The 15,077-nt window shown below is 39.3% G+C and overlaps 1 protein-coding gene across 5 annotated transcripts in view; it reads right to left on the reverse strand.

Annotated features, from left to right (window-relative positions):
* Positions 1-962: 962 nt before the first annotated feature.
* LOC130092519 (kinesin-like protein KIF21A) overlaps positions 963-15,077 on the reverse strand; it is a 44,656-nt gene continuing 30,541 nt past the window's right edge. For 2 of the 5 annotated variants that reach the window (XM_056260407.1, XM_056260404.1), the window contains 18 exons: positions 14,935-15,003; positions 13,649-13,794; positions 13,423-13,567; positions 13,075-13,269; positions 12,767-12,868; positions 12,348-12,513; positions 12,221-12,241; positions 11,166-11,223; positions 10,831-10,885; positions 10,026-10,228; positions 9,582-9,704; positions 8,417-8,553; positions 8,096-8,270; positions 7,836-7,991; positions 5,361-5,478; positions 4,910-5,080; positions 3,382-3,581; positions 963-1,717 (listed from right to left, as the gene is read on the reverse strand). In XM_056260407.1, coding sequence (XP_056116382.1) covers positions 1,660-1,717; positions 3,382-3,581; positions 4,910-5,080; positions 5,361-5,478; positions 7,836-7,991; positions 8,096-8,270; positions 8,417-8,553; positions 9,582-9,704; positions 10,026-10,228; positions 10,831-10,885; positions 11,166-11,223; positions 12,221-12,241; positions 12,348-12,513; positions 12,767-12,868; positions 13,075-13,269; positions 13,423-13,567; positions 13,649-13,794; positions 14,935-15,003 — 2,298 coding nt within the window. In that variant the 3' untranslated portion in view covers positions 963-1,659. The remainder of the gene's footprint in view (positions 1,718-3,381; positions 3,582-4,909; positions 5,081-5,360; positions 5,479-7,835; positions 7,992-8,095; positions 8,271-8,416; positions 8,554-9,581; positions 9,705-10,025; positions 10,229-10,830; positions 10,886-11,165; positions 11,224-12,220; positions 12,242-12,347; positions 12,514-12,766; positions 12,869-13,074; positions 13,270-13,422; positions 13,568-13,648; positions 13,795-14,934; positions 15,004-15,077) is intronic. The other 3 variants (XM_056260408.1, XM_056260406.1, XM_056260405.1) reach the window with 2 other exon arrangements.

A 15,077-nucleotide genomic window follows, 5' to 3' on the forward strand; every position in this document is an offset into this window, starting at 1 on the left:
TAGATTCTTTCATTATGTCACCAATGATGATTTCAAAGGGGAAAAAATGTTAAGCAATCATTATAGTTTTGAAGGGTAGATTATAATAAGTAGGCTAATCAATTGTATCACTAATTACATTTTCCTAATTTTTATGAGTGTTAAAATGGTACATTTTGCCAGATTTTCAGTATTTTGGGACTTTTTGTTTTACTTCCTCTCTACAATAAATTCATGAAAGCTGTTATTGTACTTCGCACTTTTCAAAGAAGTAATAATAATAATGTTAATAATAAAAATCTTTATAATAATCTCTATAATTAGTTTTAACCATTTGCATTTGAGCACAATTTTTGATTTGATTTTTATACCAACTGCTGCTTCCAATATTACGATTGCCATCACACCAAGCACATGTATATAAATGCAAATGATTAAATAAATCAAAAAGATAATAGAAATAGAAATAACTGAAACATTTTTATTATATATTATTTGTTTTAACTTTTTTTATGAGCTGAGAATTTTAAAGTAAGAGATGTTAATTCAGAACCCCCCTCCTGAATGTAAGGGCCATCGATGCATACACTGTACAGATAATGCCAGTTCACGGTCCATTGTGTGTGCACTGCCCCCTAGTGATAGTACTATGAAATTGCAGTTTCACTGCTTTACTTTACACAGTACATACATTCGTTAAAGCTTTCACCTTATTCACAGCAGCGCTGTGTTTTTGACTGTTCTGCTGACCAAACACTGCAAAAAAACTTATTTCCAATACATTTCAGTAGACAAAAAAACTCCAGAAAACATAAGCTGTGGAGAATTATAAGTGATCTAGGAGCTTTATACAGTGGATGCCATTGAAAACACGACGGTAAGTCTATGATATCCTCACAGCAGGTTTCAAACCTGTCATGGCGCTGCTCTGAATAAGGTCTGACCATAGTCTTTGGTCTGACTGAAAAAACTTCAGACACCTGTGGGATTTTGACAGATGTAGTTTATTTTCACTTGCCATCTGACATTGATAATAACTACAGTACATCAGAGGAAATATTTTTGTACAGCGTACTAAAAGGTTTCAACCAGAAAATTGAAAAAGAAACAGTCCAGGCTTTATAGAAAAAGATAAAACACAAAGTAGACAAGAGATAGCGGTGCAAATATCATTGCACCATTCCAGTGCAGTTAAGACTACTGTATGATTGCATTGAGACGGGTGACGTGTTGAAGATGGAAAGATTCGCACAAAAGAGTCTAACTTTGGTCAACAAACATTGGAAAGAGCTGACATCAATATTAATGAATAATTTAAAAGAATATCGGTTAAGTCCAGTCAACATGACGTTCACAAACACATGTGCTTCTTAAACGCACTGCTCGTATGGCAGCCTGTGATGCCCAAAGCCCAGCTTTAGGAATGTGCCACATGAACAAACACTTATTGACCTACATTATCCCCCATTATGGTCAACAACAGCTAAACAGGGCACTTCAACACTGTAGATGAGGAAATATACAGCAGTCACAACAGGACGCTCTCCACCGAGTCACTGCCAAACGGGAATGGAAGCAGAGTTTCAGGAAAGAAGTGTCACGTTGGTAAAGGAAATTCCTGCGGGAAAGCCAAAACTTTCACAGTAACCTTCTGTTCTCATCAGAGGTGCTTTTACTGAGTCAGTAAAGGCCGTCCTCTAAAGATCCTTTCACTTGCCAGATCTTCACTGTCCGGTCACTGTAAAAAACAAACAAATGCCAGGATTAAGAATAACAATCTGATTAACAACAATGCAGTTTAGCAACTATTTTTCTATTTTTCATGAAAAAAATGCGTGTGCTAACTACCCAAAAGCTACCACAATGCTAGATTGTTGTGAATGGTTGCTGGGGTGTTGCTTTACGGTTGCAAAGGTGTTCTAAGTGCTTGCCAAGGTTTTGCTATGCATTTGCGTGGGTGTTCTGGTGGTTTTTAGCACATTATGTATTTACCTTGGCGGTTACCGAGGTGATGCTATGCGGATGCAAAAGAGATCAGAAGTGGTTGCCAAGGTGTTGCTACGCAGTTGTTAGGGTGATCTGGTGTTTTTTTTTTTATCACACTGTTATATATTTTGCCAGGGCAGTTACCAAGGTGTTGCTAAGAGGCTGCAAAAGAGTTCAGAGTGGTTGCCAAGGTGTACAGTTGCTAGGGTGATGATGTGTTTTTTAAAGCACACTGTTATGTATTTATTTGCCAGGTCAGTAACTACGGTGTTGCTAAAAGGCTGCAAAAGAGTTCAGAGTGGTTGCCAAGGTGTTGTTATGCATTTGCTAGGGTGTTCTGGTAGTTTTTTAAAGCACACTGTTATGTATTTATTTGCCAGGTCAGTAACTACGGTGTTGCTAAGAGGCTGCAAAAGAGTTCAGAGTGGTTGCCAAGGTGTTGTTATGCATTTGCTAGGGTGTTCTGGTAGTTTTTAGCACATTATGTATTTGCCTGGGTGGTTACCAAAGTGTTATGCGGTTGCAAAAGAGTTCAGAGAGGTTGCCAAGTTGTTGCTATGCTTTTTCCTGTGAGTTCTGGCGGTTTTTAGCACATTATGTATTTACCTGGGCATTTACTAAGGTGTTGCTAAGCAGATGCAAAATAGTTCAGAGTGGTTGGCAAGGTGTTGCTACGCAGTTGCTAGGGTGTTCTGGTAGTTTTTAGCGCATTGTTATGTATTTGCCTGGGTGGTTACTAAAGTGTTGCTATGCGATTGCAAAAGAGTTCAAAAAGGTTGCCAAGGTGTTGCTATGCAGTTCCTAAGGTGATCTGTTGGTTTTTAAGCACACTGTTATGTATTTGCCAGGGTAGTTACCAAGGTGTTTCTAAGAGGCTGCAAAAGAGTTCAGTGGTTGCCACGGTGTTGTTATGGTGTTCTAGTAGTTTCTAGTACATTATGTATTTGCCTGGCTGGTTACCGAAGTGTTGCTATGCGGTTGCAAAGGGGTTGCTATGCAGTTGCTGGGGTGTTCTAGTAATTTTTAGCACATTACTCAGCTAACACACAATGTACCAGTTATGTAATTGGTACTTTTTAGTAATTTCATGAGTTCCTAGTTGATAATGATAACAACACTGCAAGCTCCAAGTTTCATTACCATCAAATTGCCACCTCGTCATCAGTAAGGTTATAAGAAAACCAAGAATGTTCTGATTATGTACAATAATTTTAATACTTTGGAAATTGTATGACTTGTTAACTATTGCATGTCCGGACATAGAATAAAAAAATACCAACTGATTACCTGTTAACGTAACAAGTCACGTATTCTGATTAACCAAGGTTGTTATGTGGCTTCCAGTGTATTATAGGTGCTATGGTTTTATCTGCGTTTTTCTATGTGTGTGTCGGTGTTTAAATGCCTGTCACTCACTCTGAGGCGGTAAAGAGCTGATTGCTGTTTGTGCAGATGTCATTGATAGAGCTGTCATGACCCCTTATTTCTCCCAGAGCTCTGAGCGTGTCTGTGTGCCAGAATTTGAGCAGTCCGCCCTTGCAGCCGCTCACAACAGCACTGGAGCCAGGAACCACCGCCAGAGAGCTCAGCAGATCCGAATGAGCCCGTTCTACCTGCTACAAGAACACATGCAGACAAATTAATTATAGCAGGATGACTGAAAGTCGGTTGTGAGGGTTTTACTTCAGTCAGTGTCTTTATGCGTGATAGTTAAGAGTCGTATATAGATTATATTTAGGTATAAACAAAAGTCAACTCTGTTCCAGATCCTAGTGAGCTGACTCTCTGAAACCTGCTACTGAGATGAATTGAAATGCTAACGAATAGCTTTCTCCAAATATTATAGACTTTCTTGATTCAAATAGAGTTTAGCATTATCATCAGGGCTTGACATTAACTTTTTTTGCTCACCAGCCACTGTGGCTAGTGGTTTTCCAAAGTTACGAGCCACTCAGCATTTTCACAATTTTGAAATCGATACCATGGGGAAAAACTGCCAAATAGATATTTTTTTATATTATCTCATAATTTGGCAGCAGGTATATTATGCTGCTGTCACTTTAAGACTGGTGCACGGATCCATTATACTGTTACACGTGTTTTCTTTCTCAACTATTAACGTTCACTTAAACCATAACTGACTTTGTTTACATGAATACTCCCCAAGACCGGCATTTTGACATTATTTTTGGATATTTGACTGTTTGACCGCAAGAAGCAGCAAAAAAGAACTCAATTTAGTACTGAGAGGCGGCATTATGCACGCGCACTTTAGGTGTGAGCACAAAATCTGCGGGAATGAGTCAAATTATGCACAATCCCACGCCGAAATTCAAGCCCTGTAACACCAACAATATTTATCCAGAGCAAATGAAGCGAATGAGTGAGAGGAGGCGAATGAGTATTGGAATCGTTTCAGATATTTCAGTATCGATATGTATCGAAAATCTATATTTTTGACAACACTTCATTGCAATTAGTTTTTTATTTCAGATGTCTTTTTAAAAGACTACAATTGTAAAATGTATATATTAGATATATAAATTCAGCCCGCCAAAGTGGGAAGTAGGAGTGACTGCGTTACACGCCACTGCTGAAATCCACCTGCATTTGCCGGGTTGGTGGGTGTTAATGTCAAGCCCTGATTATCATATCGCTTATCTACCGACTTTTTGTATATTTGCAATACATTTTATCTCGATTCCATCATCTTGAATGGCATTTTTCACTCAGCAGAAAGATTGACTTATACACACAATGCAGCCGGGACAAGAACTTTTAAGACGGCACCACAATTTTGCTGCATTATAGATGGAACCGCTTTAGCTTTGGGAATGATGCCTAAAAATGCTGCTTAGGTAGGCAGCATCACAGGATTCTGGAACACATCCAGAGCGTTTACCGCCACTCAGCAAATCTGCCTTTTCTTGCATCAGGTACTTACCCCTTGTATGTGTTTGCTGGCTAGGTCCCATTTTTTTATGCAGGAGTCTCTGGCAGCAGTAAAAAGTGAATCCCCATGCATGGCCAAAGCCTCCAGCCCATCCTTATGGGCAGGGTCGAAATGATGTGCGGCGCTGATACTGCCCTGAGTGCCTTCCACCACTTCAAACATCTGCAACACAAGAAAATGAAAGCCTTAGGGATACAGAACAAGTCCAAAAAGCATATCTATCGGAGTCCAAAAGCATCTTCCTTGATTTGTTTCTGGTTGCACTCGGGGGCTACAGTGTATTAATGCTTTAAACTAATGTTTTGTTTAAGCAACCATAAATTAGCTGCAACAGCTTGAGTAATTGTGCATGAGCTGTGAGCAAAAGGTGAAAATTATCATATGTACCCATAGGGGCTCTTATGTTAGTTCACGGAGAGAATGTTAGAATGTCTGAACGTACCTTAACGGTGTGATCTTTTGAGCCTGTTATGACCACATCTTGACCCTTCCCCATCTGGTCTACCGCAAGACAAATTACCGGCCCCAGATGTCCCGTCAGTTTCCCAGTAGATACAAACCTGCAGAAGACAACACAATAATGTGTAAATGGAGACTTAGGGCTGGAACACAATATACGACCTTTAAAATCTGAACACTTTTTGTAAATGTTACAGAGGAAAAACTGGGCATTGGACCCATTGGAAAAACTGGTATCGGACACACTACTAAACTTTCAAATGTTTCAAACACAACAAACCCATGCAGAAACATGTGCCTTGTTACTACGAGACGCTTGACAAATGAAAACAATCAGCTCAAAATATCAAAAATGTTTGAATTCCTCCAACTCGAAGGAATGTAGTCTGAAGGTAAAACAAAATGGCAATGACACCTCAAGCCTTGGGATATATTCGACAGCAAGTGAGCAGTCGTTTCTTGAATTTCATGTGTTGGAAGCAGAAAAAATGGTCAAGCGAGAAGATCAGAGTGAATTGGACAAGGGCCAGAGCTAGACGACTGGGTAAGAGCATATCCAAAACGGCAAGGTCAACTCAAGTAGTATTATACAGTTTCAAGAGCATGTTTCTGTTACTTAGTTAGCATGTTAGATGGTTAGCAGGTTAGTTAGTTATTAGGGGTGCAGGGGTACAACAACATAACTGTGATACATCACTGGAAAAATTAGCAGCTAGATATGACTAACTCCCAAATTATCTGTTGTTCCAAATATCAAACTGACGTCAATTACATCACACAGTTGGTGGAGTAATAAAATAATGAACATTGCATCTGAGGACTGCATCACTATTTTTGTTCTGGACGGTTTTGCTTTATTTACAGGTGTTTGAATCAACCGCAGATTCTCTGCCCCCACTGGATTGTGTTGACACAATCACAGTTGTGTTGTTTTTATGATTCCAAACCATAGTACATTTGCAACAAAGCATCCGCTGTTTCTCCCTGGTTGCTAGGTAATGCTTTTGTCTTGTTAACCTTTAGTATTGTTTCCAAACCGTCAACACATAACGGCCTGTGTGTCTATCTGAGCTAAATGCTCTGCAAATGTTCTAAAGAACGTCCATTTCTGCTGAAGACAAGCAAAAAATGAGATATGCATTCTCTCAGCTTGCACTGCATTAGTCCCGCTTGTCAGTGAGCGAGAAGAACACACACAAACACAGTTTTACTGAATCATACTTCATCATCAGTGGTTCACTTTCGAGGGTGCACACGAGAGTTTGGAAAACAGTGCTCAAATCATCCAAACAAAACGAACCAAGGTGTGAACCAAAAGTGCTAGTATGAAAGCACCCTAAGTCTGTATGTCATACTAGCAAGAAACTATGCTCCAACCACACACAATTGCAAAACACACTGTGCGTTGAATGTTCACTGGAACAATGATTTCCAGAAACACAGTATCAAATGTTGGTAACGGAAGTCCATGGTTGATTAACAATGCTTTTGGGAAACACACCCCAGGTTACCCGTCTTCTACGATCCATTTTCTCTTTAAGGTCAACTGTGGTAGCCTGACTTCGTCATACTCATATTCTAGTCAGAATGTGAGTCTGATACTGCTTCATAGGGCTTTGATTATGAGGCGTGTCTTAACCGAACCAGGAAAAAAAAAAACTCTGCACTCAATTGGATAGACCTACAACCAATGAGAGCAACGCAGTAAGTCAACTACTTTGCATAGCACAGTTGTCAACTACAGAACTCAAATGCACGCACGCTGGAAGAAGTAAAATAACGAGTGTTGCTTCTTTTACTTGGCCCTCTATGAGTGCGACCAAAGGAGAAACTACAACGACCACAGGGTTTTCATTGCGTCCCATCTTCTTAGTTACCATCGGACCCAGCTGATAAATTAAACTTTTGCCGAATCCCGTAGGAAGGACGGCAAACACATCTTTCCGATCGACAAATGCCTTGATTGCAGTTCTCTGTTCGTCTTTTAAAATGAATGCGCTGTCGATTTCTTTTACAACAGACGCGATAGCGGAATCTATACATATCAATTCTCCAGCGGCAGTCATCTCTGAGGGAAACCAGTTCAACCCAAGCGCTCTTTGATAACGTGAGGATTACGTCCCTGCAGATCATCTGTCCATCATCATATAAAGCCCGCCCTGGCAATTTGATTGGCCCGACGATTTCTGAACCGATCATAATTACTCCTCAATGGAGCGAGTCCAGACCGAACTTCCCGATCAAAAAATGTTGTGGGCGGGGTTCGGGCTGGCATCCAGGCTACAACTGTGGTGGAGTTTGAAGAGAATCTAGTTAGTTAAAGCTTATACTACATGAGTACCATCAAATACAGTTTAATTTGTATATTTGAAGATGACTCTACCCACGGGCATTTCTTATTAGTCCCTTTTTAGCACTGAGAAGAACTTCTAGACACTCAAGGTAAAATCGGTCATACCTTCTCAAGTCCCACATCCTGACCGTGTTGCCTGAAGCAGCATAAAGGAATGTGCCGGAAGGATTGAGGGCGATCTGATTGATCTGATTTTCTCCTGGTGGAATGGCAACAGAACTACTCCCACACGTGTCACCTTGGGACACTTGTCCAGAAGAACTAAAGGAGACAGAGGGCTAAAAATGAGCAACCATAGGTAAAATATTTAGAAGCTTTAGAGAACAGTGGTTTTTAATATATGAAACAGTACCAGAATGACTCACGTGAGGGTGCGAATGCATTTGGCAGAGTCACGGATGTCCCATACTTTGACATAAGCAGTGGAGACGGTGAAGACCAGGCTGGAACAGTATCGGACCGACACTACACTGCTGGGATGATCTCCAAGAGACATGATTTCCTGACCCGTTACCAGGTTCCACACCTTACATGTGCGATCTGAGACGAGGAATGGGTGCGGATAGAACACAATGTTTATTTGGAATTCTTGTAGGGGGTATATACTGGCAATGCATTATGGGTAACAACTTGAAATTCCTTGCATCTATGGCTGGTTAAAAAAAAAATTAAGATCAGTGTCTGACCCTTTGAGCCGGTGAAGAGCAGATCATCAGTTGAGTCCACACACAGCAAGGGTTTGGTATGACCCTCGGCCACGTGCACACACTGCAGTCTGGATGCTCGGCTGGAGCGGGACGCTTGAACTGGGCTTACCGCACCTCTGGACCAAAAAACACACAGTAATAATGCATGAAACGCTCAATCAAACCAAACAAAATACACTGGCTCTGTTTAGGCATCATAGGTTGTTCTAGAGGTGTGGCCACAATTACCATTGTTCTTTTTTTTCACGGCAAAATCCATTCATTTCAATTGGAATCCACGGGACTGGAAATTTCGTGTGAGGGCGAAAGATGTTCAACTGTACGAAGCACAGCTCACATAGAGGTTACTTTCAAAGCAAACAGCTTTCTGTTGGTCAACGCAGAGAATTCACTTGCCCAACTTCAACAATTCTTGAAATCTCTGTAGGTGAAATCTTTCATCCTCACGCAAATTGTTTGGATTTCTATTGAAATAACTGGATTTCGCCAGCAAAAATCCAAATTTTCATGGGTGAAATCCAGTCTTCTCAATAGCAATCCACATAATCGTACAATAGACAATGGACCATTTTAGCCCATAAGATTTAGCTAAAGTGACCGCACCTTAAAAGGTTGGTTGCAACATTTTAAATGCAACATTAAGCATTTTAAGATACCTACTTATGTTATGACCAAATTCTATGGCAATAATATTAATAGTATTTATGACATGTATAAAACATGTTTTGAAATGGAGTGATAGACGCTATTAAAAAACCCCAGCTATCTTTGGGTTTTAATACAACCTCGGTCCCAGAACTTAATTTTTTAGTCAAAACTTGCTAAAGTGGTTTTGTAATGCTAAGTGCTTTATAACGTTGCTATGTTGTTGTTCTAGGTGGTTGCTAAAGTGGTTTTTAGCATTTTGCTATGTGCTTTTTTGGTTGTTTGGATGGTTGCCAGAGTCCTGCTACATGGGACAGCTAATGCTAATTATTAGTATTAGTAGCCTATGCTATTGATGCTCGCCTTAGTAAACTTTGTTCTTGTTCACTGAACGACAGTATGGACGTTCACTTTAGCAATGCAAGAGATTTAGAACATCTGTAAACAAATTTAGCAAAGATGTTTGGAAGGAGGAATTTATGTAAAGCTAGTTTCTTACGGTTTGTCCAGGGTTCTGGTTTTGTCTGCAGGGTTCTGGCTCCTGTCCTGAACTCTTCTGCGGGTGAGAGGCGAGCGGTCCACAAGCTTCTTTTCTGTAGCCGTGGGAGATCTGGCACTGGAGCTACACAGTAGACAAAAGCCAGCGCGACTTAAAAACTTCACATCAGACGTGACTGTAATGCTAGAGGAGATGTTATGGTGAAGGCATTTGCCACGCTTTATTTAGCTGTAGTGATCATATGAACATGTCCCCAATAAAATGTGTTTTATAACTGTTAGTTTTGACTAGAAAAAACTAATTTCATTAGCCTTGTTCATAGGCATTGTGAAATACACTTCATGTCCTTTATCCCATACAGTATAAGTATCAGTAATAATAGTGAAAATACATTTTTCTTTCTTTCTTTGAACCAAAATATATATCTTTTCACCAATCACTTACACAGCATTTGTCTTTAATGCTAAGCTAGAGGATAAGGCCATTGAGTCTCTGTCCCCTAAGTGGGGAACAGGGGCCGGTTCTTTATTTCCCTCAGGATTCTCCACTACAGGAAGTAGAGCGGCAGAGAAATCCTCTGGAGGGGCATCAGGGTCACCAGTGTTGGCGTACAACAGCTCCATTTGGGTGGTAGTTCTTCTGCGAGCCTAAATTCATCGTATATGAAAACAAAGAGTACAAATACTTTAGTTATAGTATGTTAAATTAGAAGTGAGGAAAATGTCTCATGATTTCAATTTATGTCCTCAACATAACTTTTTTCCCTCAATGAATATAATGAGGGCTGCTGTTATTGGGTTTTTTTTTATAAACTGTTATTCTATGTTTATAGTTGAAGCATAATTATGTGAGCAACGTAGTAGGAAGTAAATAATATAAAACCAAACAGGCTAATTTAAAAGATCAATGTGTTTTAGTGTGTGTGTGAGTATATATATATATATATATATTATTTACACATTATTTACACACACAAAGCTTTTTCAGCTTTGCCATTATAGATATAAATTAAATTTTTGAACATATCAAAATAGATAACTTATTTTGAATTATAATATTTCACAATATTACTGTTTTTTTTCTTTCAGTATTTTTGCTCAATTAAATACAGCCAAGTTGAGCATTACAGATCTCTTTCAAAACCATTAAAACCTTATTGACCCAAATCTTTTAATGGCATAGCATCTTTTTTTATATATACTATACATGTGTGTATGTGTGCGTGTATAATTTCTTTAGTTTGTTCTACCTTATTTCTGACTTTTGTGTCTCCGCAAAGTTTCATGAGATCTGAAGCCAAACAACTGCAAGAGACAAATATTCTAATGTCAGACAAAAATGTTAAAGTTGAAAATGAAATTACAAATTTCTGAAAGACACTGACAATGATTGAAATGAGGCTGAATAACTTATTGCTGATAATAAAAAGCACACAACAAGCAATTTCAAAAGGTAGCTTAAAGTATTATTCACCAAAGACTCCGTTAGATCAATAACAGAATCAGTTGACTGTGTTTTATAGACACCAAGACAGATTTACAATTCAGTTTATAGAGCTTTATAGGCCTGACTGTAGTGCCTTACCTTTTCTCTGTGGCAGGACTCTGTGCTGATTCATCACTGCTGCTTTCATCACCGTTTTCTGAGCAAACACACACACACACCCACACACACTTCAACATTAGAAACACCAGTGCTCTCTCATTTTAGCTTGTCAGTGTATGTCAGTAAACATTATTATTCAAGCGACATGCATCATAGTGTTGTTATCACAACCCTGAATTCAACAGAACTAGAAAAGAGGAAGTGTGTTCAGTCTACAGCCAGGACACCAGCATTAGGGATGCAAACACATTTCTGAAGGATGTATGGTCACTATGGCAGACGTAGAAAAAGGAAACTAGTGGGTAAATATGTAGTTCGGCTGCATTTGTACCATGTTCATCATATAAAGCCATCATCCATTTTTTACTAAGTAGATTTAAAATGTGACAAAAATGCTTAAAGCAAGAAGTAATGATAATAATAATAATAAAACAATTGAGGCACGTTTTACACCTGTCTTTTTTTTTTCTAAATAAACACACAGAAGAATGACAGTATTTAACTTTTCATTTATATGCACCACTAAACATCATACGCACTGTTTAAACATTATTAAACATGTTTTTACATCGATAAAATATATAATTTTTACACAAATTAATCACTGGCTGAAGTTTAAATATTTGAAATGTGCAAATGATAACCATTCTTATTAATGTGCTATTAAAATATCATTACATAAGGAGTGCTATGTAAACACAAACTTTTATTTTGGATGCGATTAATCGCGATTAGTTTGCCCAGCACTAAATATTGTGTTATTGTTAATTAAAATGTTAATTATTATTATTATTATACAGTATAATACTGGATTTAGAGCTGAATTTAACACTATTACAAACTAATAACAGCTGAACTAGTCTACGTCCTCCATGGGTCTTTATTAGAAGCTCTTTTACAGTTGAAAGGCATGTTCTTCACAGAGTAAAGTCCACAGGGGGTTTAGGCAAGACCCATGCAGCTCTACTGTTACTGGCTGTTAGTCTGAGGGAGACACATGCACTGGTGGGCCAGCTCTAGATGCCTCTACTTACCCGATGGCACGTTACCTAGTTCTGTTTGAATTCAGGCAACAAAAAGACAAAAGCAAATCAAAATCAAACTTAAAAGGAAGAAAACACCAAGCAGCTGTACATGAGCGTGTGTTTGCGCATGTCAGACCTTGAAGAGCGTTCCCGAGCAGGGCGTCCAGCTCAGGGTTGAGCTCGGCTTTCTCCTTGAGCATGTGGAAGAGCAGCTGGTTCTGTGTGGCGCTGTTTATCTCCGTCTGTTTCAAACGGCCCTCCATCACTTTGATCTGAGACTCCTTCTGTGCGGCTTGAAAGCCCTAAGCCATAAGTCAAAACATAAAATGTACACTATCCAGTAGTATCCAAACTGTACATTATATTATGTTATGTAATGGTATATTATATTATTAAAAATGTAATCAAAATAAGAATTATGTGTAAATATTTTTTTTCTTGAAACCAAATGACGATAATTTATTCAAATTATGTTAAAGTACTAATATTGACCAGTGATTATTAATATATTAAGCATCTCTAATTTCAAAATGAAAATCTACTGAGCTCCCGTACCTTATTGATGGCCATTGACAGGAAGTGGTCGAGCAGGACACGGGCCTCTGATAGCGTGCACGAGCTGATCACAGCAGAGACGTCCACTGTATCTCCCTCCTCCTAAAGTGAAGCGATTTTGAGCCAATGAATCAAACATTTCTGACCCGCAATACATTTTTTCTCATCATAAACAGGGTCTGCTGCTAGATTATTATCATTTTACTGTATGTACTCTCAGGGTGTGACATCATTAGGCTGCATAAATTAGGTCAGCGCTATATAAATAAATGTGACTTGACTTGACATTTCCTGTTTCTCACACGTACCTTGGCCTCTTCCATCTGCATGATGTTGGCCTGGCAGTCGGCGATGCTGTCGTTGATGTAGTCGATGTTGGCGGTCAGCGACTCCATCTCTTCATTAAGAGAGACGACGGTCCTGTCGGCGTCCGTGTCCTCGCTGGCGATCTTGTCCCTCTTTTTCGTCACCTTCTCTCTGCGTTTGGTCAGCTCCTCACGTTGCTGTACAGAATTAAGCGAATGATTTGTCAATTAACCCAATCTCGAATTCGCTTAAAATGAAAAAGTTTACAGTTTTTCATCTGATTAGCATTATCCATTTGTCCTAAGTTTTCATAATAAAATAATAATATAATAATAAAAGTTCTGAGTCACCTTAAGTAGGCGGATCATTTCGGTCTCCATGTTGGAGATGGTCATCCTCTGCATGATTATGTCACTAATGTGACGCTCTAGCGACTGCCATTTGGCCCGTGCTGTTCTGGTAAAGTACACTCCTCCTGTTCTCATCTGGTACCTTCTTCAATACAAATATCATAACCACATCAGTCACTCAAACACTCATGAGCCAACCCATCTGAAATGAAACCTCACACGTTACCTCGTCCCGTTATAAGTCATGGCCCCGGTGGTTTGTGGTCGGATGGGAGTCGCACGGGGTGAAGACTCCTGCAAAGGCTCTGGTAAACTGATCTTGCGGTTAACCTTGCCTGATGCTGGTCGCACTTGGCGTCTCAGGGCAGATATCTGATTCAAAGAAGCAGGAAAAAACTTTTACAAATCAAAAATCTTAATATTTTTTCTCTAGGTGTTATACTGTGAATGATTAAAGGGGTTAGTGCACCCCAAAATTAAAATACTATCATCATTTACTAATGCTAATCTCAGTCCAAACTCATAAGACTATGTTAAAACTATCTCTGAGAAGTTGAGTCTCTAAGGCTGTGTGTTCACCAAAGCATTTTAAGCCAGCTGAAAACACCTGCGATTTGAGACGCTATATGTGCTATGATACGGAACTGTTACTAGTATCCGATTTCGCAAATAGTTTGTTTCTGAATATAAAAATGTCAACATAATGTAACAATTCCACTCGTTTTGGATGAAGAGATGTGCTTGTTGCTGTCGTTTGCAATTGTTGTACAAGCAGAATGTGACGATGTGGTATTTGTCCCGCCCCTCCTCCACTGTGATTGGACGGCTGGGAAACCAGTGACAGTAGCCGCAATTCCATTACCCTTCAAATTGCGCAAATTGAAATTGCAAATTGAAAATACGCTTAATGGAAACACGTAAATTTTGCGAATACTCCCATATACCGCAAAAAAGTTTTTACGCTCGCATGAGGTGGTTTTTCAGGTAATTCGAAAAAGGAATATTTTGCAAAACTGCAATGGAAACAGTTTCTTTTTCCGTATTTACAGGTCGCCTGGCGTACGTAAAAGTCGATCATTTTTTAAAGAAGGCGCAGTGTGTTTGGACAGAAGACTTTACTCGTCTTATTAAACGAATTACGGGAATACTGGATTCTAATAACACCGATTAATAGAAATGCCGTCATTTCGCAATAGTTTTTATCGACATTTTGAAAATATCGCAAAAGTTTTGCGCAAATCTATAATGAAAATGTAGCTAGTGATGAGCGATGTGTTTTACCCAAAGTTAAACATTCTTCAACTCTCGGCGACCGGTAAGAAAACGACCAATGCCTCGTTGCTGACGTTTTAAAAATATGACGCTTCCGTTAAAAATAATTGGAAGAATACGCTAGACTCGAGAAAAGAAAAAAACCCGCTTTGGTGGAACTCCCTTCAACCAGCTACAGCCATCAAACCAGCGCTTTTGTAACAAAACATTGTAATTCCCAAATAATCCAGGTTCTGTCACCTCCTCTGCCCTCCTGCGTAAAACAAGCTCCTGCTGCCTCTTTTGAGCCTCAAGCTGCCTCAGTTGGTGCTAAACGAGACAAGAAAGACAAAACAAAAGGAGAGAATGAGCAGGGATTGTATCTGAGAATATCCCATAATTCT

This window comes from Rhinichthys klamathensis, unplaced genomic scaffold (assembly GCF_029890125.1).
Source record: "Rhinichthys klamathensis goyatoka isolate OS25496 unplaced genomic scaffold, OSU_Roscu_1.1 h1tg000176l_1, whole genome shotgun sequence".
Taxonomy (NCBI): Eukaryota; Metazoa; Chordata; class Actinopteri; order Cypriniformes; family Leuciscidae; genus Rhinichthys; species Rhinichthys klamathensis.